This window comes from Bison bison, unplaced genomic scaffold (assembly GCF_000754665.1).
Source record: "Bison bison bison isolate TAMUID 2011002044 unplaced genomic scaffold, Bison_UMD1.0 scf7180017864068, whole genome shotgun sequence".
Lineage (NCBI taxonomy): Eukaryota > Metazoa > Chordata > Mammalia > Artiodactyla > Bovidae > Bison > Bison bison.
The window spans coordinates 4,932,352-4,942,757 of record NW_011494640.1 but is presented as its reverse complement, the minus strand read 5'-3'; the positions used below and the strand labels follow the sequence as shown (position 1 = coordinate 4,942,757).

Sequence of the window (10,406 nt, the reverse complement as noted above, 5' to 3'; positions counted from 1 at the left end):
CTCAACTATAAAATTTTCAAACAGTTTTCTGTCTAAAGTCTACTATTACTGCATTTCTAGATGCTGGAAATACTTAAGGTGAAGCAGTGTGATCATTTGGTAAGATTAGAAGGTTGTGAAAGGGAGTACTATGGACACAGATGATTCTTTAAGTACTATGAAGTGCTGATGCCCTCTGAGTCTGTGCTAATTAATCCCCCTAAAATATATTTCTGGTCGTAAATATTTGTTTATTTAGCTTTTTTATAGCCTTTATGGTTTTCCACATAACTTGAATATTCTACTTTGTTGGCTTATTAGCTTTGACAGTTTTGGTTTTCTTCACTGTGTGTGTTTTTTGGGTGTCTTTTTTAGGACTGAGAGTGTATGCTTTTATCACTTGTGGTTTGTCTTCAAGAAGCACTATACTGCTTCGTGTACCTCTTTGAGCTGCCATTACCACATATTCTTGTTCTATATTTATGTCATAACCCCAAAATACAATTGTGGTGTTGTGTTAGTCGCTCAGTCATGTCCAACTGTTTGTGACCCCATGGACTGTAGCCCACCAGACTCCTCTGTCCCTGGAATTCTCCAGGCAAGAATACTAGAGTGGGTAGCTATTCCCTTTTTTAGGGGAACTTCCTGACCCAGGGATCGGACCCAGGTCCCCTGCATTACAGCGAGATTCTTTACTGTCTGAGCCACCAGGGAAGGCCCTTACATATGTCATAAACCCAGAATACAGTTGTTTATACTTTAAACAAATGATACTTTAAGTATAATTTTTTAAGTTATCTTTTAAAGACTTTTTTAATAATGGAAAAATCTTTAAATCTATCCATATCTCTATTTCCAGTGCTCTTCATTCTTTTCTGTATACACAGATTCTCATCTTGAGTCTCCAATATTTCCTGTAATGCGGGACTGCTGGTGACAAAATCTGCCAGCTTTTCCGTGTCTTAAAAACTCATTTCCCCTTCACTTTTGGATAATATTTTTACTAGGTATAGAATTCTGCAATGACAGTTTAGTAACTTTAATGACGTTCCTCCGCTCTCTTTTGACTTGCATCATTTTTGTCAAGTCTGTTGTCGGTTTTTGATTCTTTGTCCGTAATGTTTTTTCCCCTCTGGTTGCTTTTAAGATTTTTTTCTTCACTGAATTTAAGCAGTTTGATTGTTTTCTCTGTTTCTTGTGCTTAGGATTTTTTTTTTTTTTTTAACTTCTTGGCTCCATGGGATTATAGTTTTCGTCAAATTGGGAAAATTTTTCAGCCATTGTGTGTTCACGTTTTGTCTGACCCTCCCCCTCCCCTGGGGACTATAGCTACACATGTATTGGGTAGGCCAAAAAGTTCATTGGGTGTTCCTGAAACTTCTCACAGAAAAATCTGAACAAACTTTTGGCCAACCCAGTATTAGACTGCCTGCAGTCATCCTGTAGCTCACTGATGTGCTTTTTTCCTCCCTCTCTTTGTGTTTCATTGTGGATAGCTTTTATTGCTCTGTCTTCGTATTTACTAACCATTTCTTCCTCACTGTGTAATCTGCTATTAATCCCATCTAGTGTAATTTTTATTTCAGAAATTGTAGTTTTTAAGTGTTTGATTTTGATCTTTTTTTTTCCCTAATGCCTTCTATATCTTTACTTAACATGCTCATTTTTTTCCTGAACATACTGTCTGTAGTTCTGGTAACTTTTAATGTCCTTGTTTAATTTCTACCATCTGGGTCACTTTGCAGAGCTGTTAATATTGACTGGTTTTTGTCCCCATTATTGGTTGTATTTTCCATTTTGGATTCTTTGCAGGCTGGCTTTTAAGTTTTGTTGGAGAGCAGAGTTTAGTCCCTGGCTAGTTTTTTATAACTGCAGAGACAAAACCCTTGGAGAGCTCTGCTTGATGCCTGTGAACATGAGGTTTTTCCATCACGTTGATGGGAGCCTTGCGTGAGCTCCATGGCTCTGTTCCCTGGCCTTGGGTACTTTCCTCACATGCATGTGTTCACCAGCGCTCAGCTGGAGAAGCAGGCAAGCCTTCTGCAGGTCTCTAACACTCTGCAGTGGAGCTCTCCTCTCTTGTCTTTGCCCTGAAAAAGGACCAAGGCTCCCCACAGATTCCCAGCTCTGTCTCCTCACGTGGAGCTTGTCCTCCCTGTGTTGTGGTCTGGCAATGAGCTAGGGCAGTCATGAGGCTCACTTCATTTGTTTCCCTTCTCTCAGGGATCGCTGTCCTGTGCTGCCCGAAGTTCAGTGTTTAAAACTAATTATGTGATAGATTTTCTCCCATTTTTTTATCTTTTTCAGGGGGATAGGTAAATCTGACCCTTGTTTTGATGTTGGCCAAAGCAGAAGCTTTTTAGCAACTTGTAATATATTGCTGACATTTTAGCTTTGTATTCAGAGCTTCTTTCGGCTTCATCTCTTCAACCACTCCCTCCACAACTGTTCTCTGCCTGTCCCTCACCCCCAGTTCATGCCATTCCCCCTCAGTCTGCTTCTCCCCAGCTGGTCCTTGCTTGTCAGGGTGTCTCCATTCTCAGGGGCAGCTCAGCTGGCTCTTCCATGTGGTTTCCCTCCCATTTGAGCAGAACTGAACCCATTCTCCCTGTTCTCTTTCTACTCTAACAGCCTGTTTTCAGTTGGGGTGTACAGGTTGGGCAGCTGCTGGCCTTCCCTGTTGAGCACACACGTCAGTCCCCACCTGTGCAGTGTTTTACTGCCGAGGGCAGGGACGGGGCCTGCCCACCTTTGTGTCCCTTCTGTGGGTATGTAATATCTAGAGAAGGTATTGAGCAAATGTAGGTGTGTTATTTATGTTTATTAAAATGAGTTGTTCTTCTCTTCTTCCCCCAAAATCAGGCTACAGAAGAAGTTTCCAAGAATTTGGTTGCCATGAAGGAAATTCTATATGGCACAAACGAGAAGGAGCCGCAGACAGAGGCAGTGGCACAGCTCGCCCAAGAACTGTATAACAGTGGGCTCCTCAGCACCCTGGTAGCTGATTTGCAGCTCATTGACTTTGAGGTAAGAAATAAGTTTTTTGTTTTTCCAAAACACTAACTTCTTCATAGTCCTTTTCCTATGCTCTCTTTTCTGAAATGTTTTAAGATTCTTGTTGGGCTCTTGGCTCCGGGGTACTGACCAGTAAGCATGCCTGGGCTGCCTGCCTAATTAGCGGTGCTAGGTCAGGAACTCAAGCGTATCACAGACTTAGGCCATGTCTTTCCCCCTTCTTTGACGACATCGTATATGAAGTTTTTTAGGTATTTGTTATACCCTTTCATTCAGGTATATTTATTAAATAGATGCTATTTTACATAATTCACTGGTCCTTGGCTCTCAAAGAGTAAATAATCTAAAGAAGACCATAGAATGTTAGAATTTTTGAGGTAGATAAGCTCTTGTGTGCACGCTAAGTCGCTTCAATTGTGTCTGAATCTGCTACCCTGTGGACCGTGCCCCGCCAGGCTCCTCTGTCCATGGGGTTCTCTAGGCAAGAATACTGGAATGGATTGCTATGCCCTCCTCCAGGGATCTTCTACAGGGATTGAATCTGGGTCTCTTAAACATCTCCTGCATTGGCAGACGGGTTCTTCATCACTAGGCCACGTGGGAGTCCCCGGATAAGATCTTAGAGAACATCTCGTTTTTTTGTTTATTTGTTTCTTTAACTTGCTGAAAACTCATTGCAGTAGAGATTATGTATGTTTTGTTTGCATGGCACTGCTTTTAAATATTTAAATTAGGATACCATTAAAACAGCAGGAGATTTTATACACAATTTGGAATTTCTGGCTTCCCTTGAAAAATCTGGCAGCATGGGGCCTGTAGCCCTGGATGGCCCCTCAGCCTGGACATGCATGGGCATCCATACTTGGGTATGCCCCGGACGGCGCAGCTTGCTTTTCTACTGCAGGCCTGCTGCACTCGTTTATATTTCCTGGTCAGCACTTGTTATTGTTGCCCAGGTTTATACAGCCAAATCACGCCATGCTAGATATTTAGTGTATTTATTAGTGAGAAGAATGGCCCTTGATAACAGTCTTGAGTAAACTAGTCTGAGAAGCATATAATGAAGGGCTCTGGCATGGTCATGAGCAGTCCCCCTCTTTGATGCTCTGTTATGGATGTGCTTTGTTTAAACCCCAATATTTATCATCCTGAGGGTGATAAATCTGTGCCAGTTCAGTTCAGTCGCTCAGTCACGTCCAACTCTTTGTGACCCTGTGGACTGCAGGACACCAGGCCTCCCTGTCCATCACCAACTCCCGGAATTTACTCATACTCATGTCCATTGAGTTGGTGATGCCATCCAACCATTTCATCCTCTGTCGTCCCCTTCTCTTCCCGCCTTCAATTTTTCCTAGCATCAGGGTCTTTTCAAATGAGTCAGTTCTTCGAATCAGGTGGCCAAAGTATTGAGGTTTCAGGCTCAGCATCAGTCCTTCCAGTGAATATTCAGGATTGATTTCCTTTAGGATGGACTGGTTGGATCTCCTTGCAACTCAAGGGACTCTCAAGAGTCTTCTCCAACACCACAGTTCAAAAGCATCAGTTCTTCGGCGCTCAGCTTTCTTTATAGTCCAATTCTCACATCCATACATGACTACTGGAAAAACCATAGCTTTGACCAGACGGACCTTTGTCTGTTTAGGTACTTGGAAAACCAGGGGAGAAAATGACAGACATCTATAGCCAGGTTCAGGCTTCCCAGGTGGCACTAGTGGTAAAGACGCTGTCTGCCAACGCAAGAGACATAGAGGCATGGGTTTAATCCCTGTGTCAGAAAGATCCCCTGGAGGAGGGCATGGCAACCTACTCCAGTATTCTTGCCTGGAGAATCCCGAGGACAGAGGAGCCTGGTGGGCTACAGTCCATAGGATTGCAAAGAGTCAGACACTACTGAAGTGACTTAGCATGCACGTATAGCCCACATTCAGTTTTGGAGAAGGTTGAAGAAAGTGTGGTTCATAGGTTACTTGAATGTACTATCAGTAGATAATTAAAAGAGAACAAAATTTATTTCTATCTTTTAGAACAGAGGAACTTCCCTGGTGGTTCAGTGGTTAAGGCTTTGCCTTCCAATTCAGGGACTGTGGGTTCAATCCCTGATTAGGGAACTAAGATCTCTCACATGCCTGGCAGCCAAAAAACCAAAACATAAAACAGAAGCAATAATATAACAAACCCAGAGTTTTTTTAATGGACCACATCAAAAAACTCTTTACTAAAAAAAAGAACAGAACTATGATAGTTTCATTTGTGTAGCTGATTTCATATATTTTTCATAGAATGTCAAATTCCAGCAACGATTTTTATTTCCACTGCAAAGGTGGGGATGCATTGGGACCATCCAGTTCCTCCTCCTTTGTCTGCCCATCCTATTCCCCAGCCTGGACCCAGATCTTAATATTCATTTGGGACTTTAGAGACATAAATTTAAAAGAAACGTGTGCCCTTGAGACTGGTTTTTGAGATTGCTGTTACTACCCCTAACCTAGCACAGGCCCCAGGGTGATCTCGGTTGCTGGAAAGCTTTAAATGTTTCCTTCACTCCCCTGCAGACTTGTCAGCCTTGTATAAATGGCCATTCTGAAACTCACTTCTTCATTTGTTACTTCCTTGTGCAGCTTTCTGATCAAGACAGTTTCACTATATGAAGTTAACAACCACCTATTTTGTTTAGCAAAGTACAGTGGTGGAATTCTAATCTCTCAACTATTGAGCCATGTGATACTTAGTACCTTAACTGTTAATCTATATAAAATTTTTCCCAAGTAGACCTTGTTTAATAGGAGGAGATGGGGAATTCCCTGGTGGTCCAGTAGTTAGGACTCTGCACTTTCACTACAAAGGGCCCAGGTTCAATCCCTGATCAGGGAGGTAAGATCCTGCAAGCCACAAGCTGTGCTGCCCCCCCCACAAAAAAAAAATAGAAGGATATGTCTACATGCCATTAAAGCTCAACTTCTTACAGAATTCTTTCATTTTTATTATAATAGCAGAATACAATTTCTCCTCCTTCCATCACTGTTAAAAGGAAGCTGCATGTATTGTTTACAATACGAGCATCCTATTTGAAGCTGCTTGCTCCCTTTGGATGGGAATCAGATCCCTGAACAATGTAAGCATATAGCAAGGTTTTGTTTTTCATACCTGAGTCAGCATCATTCTGAGAATTAGAAATCACTGAAATTATGTGTAGTTGAGATTTCACTTTGTCAGCACATTATTCATGTCAAAAATATTTCACTACTAGAACTTGGAATTATAAAGGAAAAAATAAAATTCAATGTCTATGAATGTTTAAAGTCAGATACTCAGTCATAATTATAAATACGCAGACCCATGATTTGAGTTTATTTGGGAGGGTGGGTGGGCATTGGATATTTAATCGGTATGTTGATTTGAGCTTATCTGGGAATGTGGATGGGCATTGGGTGTTTAGTCAGTACCTTGATTTGAATTTATCTGGGAGTGTGGATGGGCATTGGGTATTTAGTCAGTACCTTGATTTGAGCTTATCTTAGAGTGTGGATGGGCATTGGGTGTTTAGTCAGTACCTTGATTTGAGTTTATCTGGGAGCATGGATGGGCATTGGGTATTTAGTCAGTACCTTGATTTTAGTTTATCTGAGAGTGTGGATGGGCATTGGGTGTTTAGTCAGTACCTTGATTTGAGCTTATCTGAGAGTGTGGACAGGCATTGGGTGTTTAGTCAGTACCTCGATTTAAGTTTATCTGGGAGCATGGATGGGCATTGGGTATTTAATCAGTACCTTGATTTGAGTTTATCTGGGACCGTGGATGGGCATTGGGTATTTAGTCAGGCATTTTGCTATTTTTGTCTCCCTAATAGGGCAAGAAAGACGTGGCTCAAATTTTCAACAATATTCTCAGAAGACAAATTGGTACAAGAACTCCTACTGTTGAATACATCTGCACCCAGCAGAATATTTTGTTCATGTTGTTGAAAGGGTATGTATAATGTAATAAAATTGATATTTTTTACTTTAAAAATAAAAAAGGAAAGATGATTGTGGGCAAAAGCAGGATGGTGAATGTGGGAAAGCATTTTCTCTGTAGTTCCATCAACTCCTTTTCTGGTAGTTCTTGATTATGTTTCCCCCCTTAAAATTCAACCTGTGAGCTAAACAATTTGAAGATGCCCAGGGGATTTTAAAGTTAGTGAATTATGAGCCTTAAAATCTCAAACCTCAAGAAAAAAATAAGTCCTCTGTGGTCTTGTTTCTGTTCTCTAAGATGTAAAAACCTTAATTGTATGAAATATCAGCTAAATAAGTCAATATTTAATATTTATAAGCTAAATATACCTAAAGACTTCTTCTTTGGACATACACGCACCCTGTATGGCAGTAAAGGCTGCCCAATTAATGGAGCATGGATGCTGTGGCACTTAGCCTTGTTCAGTCAGCAACAACAGAGTACATGTTGATGACGTACTTCCCTTTGCTTTTCACCTGTGTGTGTCCACCCACTAACCCACTTAGTTTGGTAATCCACAATGCATCTTCCTGGCATTACTGCTGGACTGAGTAGTCATTTATCTTTGGATAGACATCAGTTTCCAAAAATAAAAAACCAAAAAAGCCTTAAAATTAAAACATTAAAAAAAAAGCTCTTCTCCCTCATCACTGATTGGCAAGGTAGCCTCCTGTTGTTTCACACCAGGGTTGTTTGCCACCTCTGGGTACGTGTGCATTGGCAGGGTTCTGTTAAATTGGTGGGCAAGCGTTTTCTTGGCATGACTGTTGGCGTGAATCAGCTTGCTGTCCTACCTCAGCCTTATAGCTTGCCTCACTCTGATTCATATCTCTGTGGTTTAACACTTGCCCCAAGTTCAGACTTGTTTAGACAGAGCATGCGTCAGTGCCTGTGTTGGAGGCCAGCATTCCATTTCCTTCTTTCTAGTTATAACTGTCCATGTTGCTTCTTCAGATGTTGCTGTATGGAATTTTTGGCATCCAGTATTTTGTTGTATCAATCCACAGCTGCCTGTATGAACATGTAGTGAGTAGTCTGAAATTTTGGTGTTCTTGGAGCAGCTTCCGGATGCCTTTGTGTATTTTTAAAGCCAATTATTCCTTTTTTCATAGAAAGCAGTGATTATTAAAATCTGTGAATTAGTTAGCTCTGCCTGTGTTTACTGTCAAGTAGCCCAGGGGTATGAGAGGAACATTGCTGAATGTCATGTAAAACTTTTGAGGCACTATTTAAAAAAAGGTTTAAAGCTCTCAACTGAGCTGGCCAGAGCAGAAACCTCAGCTTAGGGAGGTGAGGAGAAGCAGCATGGAGAAGCCACTGGTGTTGAGACCCCACTCCACCACCCCTTTTAGTTTTTATTGTGGAAAATATACATAAAACTGGGGATAATACAGCAAGCCCTTTCCTAGCCATGACCAAGTTTCAGCAGTTATTAACATCTTGTTGATATTTAACAAATTATTAACATTCCTGTTTCATTTATTTCTTACCTCCTGTTTCTCCTCCTCATGTATGTACAATATCACTTCCATATCATAATCATAATATCACTTAAAAACCTAAGCATAAAATAATACCCAGTAAGTGTTCAGATTTCCTTGATTTCTACCAAAAATGTCGTTTTTCAGGTTGTTTGAATCAGTCTTCAAGCATAGTCCACAAACTGAATTTGGTTGATATGACTCTTAATCGCTTTTAATCTGTAATAGTTCCTACCCTCTTCTTTTAATACTGTTATTTGTTGAAGCAGCTGGGCCATTTGTTTTGTAGAAAACTCTCATGTTTGGTATTTCATGCTGTGGTTTCACACATAACCACGTTCCTCTATCCTCTGTTCTTTTGTATTTGGTTAGATTCAGCCTCAGTTGAGGGCGTGGGAACAGGAATTCTTCATGGATGGGACTGTGTGCTTCTGTTGGGCGGTGCTGGTTGTCTTTCTTCTGGGATGTTAGATTGATCAGTGGATGCAGATGATGTCAGCCTGTCCATTATAAAATTCTCCATCAACCCTGTACCTAATGGTTTTACTATCCATTTAGGATCATTCAGTTCAGTTCAGTCGCTCAGTCATGTCCGACTCTTTGCGACCCCATGAATTGCAGCACGCCGGGCCTCCCTGTCTATCACCAACTCCCCGAGTTTACCCAAACTCATGTTCATTGAGTCGGTGATGCCATCCAACCATCTCATCTTCTGTCGTCCCCTTCTCCTCCTGCCCTCAATCTTTCCCAGCATCAGGGTCTTTGCAAGTGAGTCAATCAGGTGGCCAAAGTATTGGAGTTTCAGCTTCAACATCAGTCCTTCCAATGAACACCCAGAACTGATCTCCTTTAGGGTGGACTGGTTGGATCTCCTTGCAGTCCAAAGGACTCTCAAGAGTCTTCTCCAACACCACAGTTCAAAAGCATCAGTTCTTCGGTACTCAGCTTTCTTTCTTTGTAGTCCAACTCTCACATCCATACATGACCACTGGAAAAACCATAGCCTTGACTAGATGGACCTTTGTTGACAAAGTAATGTCTCTGCTTTTTAATAGGTTGTCTAGGTTGGTTGTAACTTTCCTTCCAAGGAGTAAGTGTCTTTTAGCTTCATGGCTGCAATCACCATCTGCAACGATTTTGGAGCCCCCCAAAATAAAGTCAGCCACTGTTTTCCACTGTTTCCCCATCTATTTGCCATGAAATGATGGGACCAGATGCCATGATCTTAGTTTTCTGAATGTTGCGCTTTAAGCCAACTTTTTCACTCTCCATTTTCACTTTCATCAAGAGGCTCTTTAGTTCTTCTTCACTTTCTGCCATAAGGGCGGTGTCATCTGAATTACTGAAGTCACTGACGTTTCTCCTGGCAATCTTGATTCCAGCTTGTGCTTCCTCCAGCCCAGTGTTTCTCATGATGTACTTTGTTGTCTAGGTTCAAAATGGTGATTTCCTAATTCTCTTTTTCCTTCTCCGTGTATCAAGTGTTTCATGACTTCTGTAGGAAAGACAGAATACATGCTTGACTTTTTTCTACATTATCATTTAGTATAATCAGTTGATGCCCTAGCCACTTTCTTAAGTGAGCAATGAGTATGTTATTGTTTTAAGCATCATGATGCATTTAAGCATCAAAGCTGAAGTTTTTTTTTTTTAAACCTGAAGTTTTAATCATATTTTAAAATATGTTTAATATGTCTCAAACCCTTTCAGTCATTATGACCATGTTTTTATGTCCAGATTGCCCCATCTTGGGCACTCCTTCAAACTGGCTCCTGTGTCCTCTTGGCAAGACCCCCTTAGTCTTTGATAGCTTCCTTGCTGTCTGGCACAAGACATGCAGTGCTCATTTTGTATGGGTTTCTTCCTCAGACCTAGAAACAGGCATTTCTTCCAGGGCCCTGTGATTTTTCTGTTTTTTTTTTTTTTTTTCCAGAAATT

General features: G+C 41.2%; 1 protein-coding gene across 1 annotated transcript in view; it reads left to right on the top strand.

Annotated features, from left to right (window-relative positions):
* CAB39 (calcium binding protein 39) overlaps positions 1-10,406 on the top strand; it is a 59,943-nt gene that overhangs the window by 24,039 nt on the left and 25,498 nt on the right. Inside the window, exons 2-3 of the mRNA XM_010836982.1 lie at positions 2,842-3,006; positions 6,842-6,960. Coding sequence (XP_010835284.1) covers positions 2,842-3,006; positions 6,842-6,960 — 284 coding nt within the window. The remainder of the gene's footprint in view (positions 1-2,841; positions 3,007-6,841; positions 6,961-10,406) is intronic.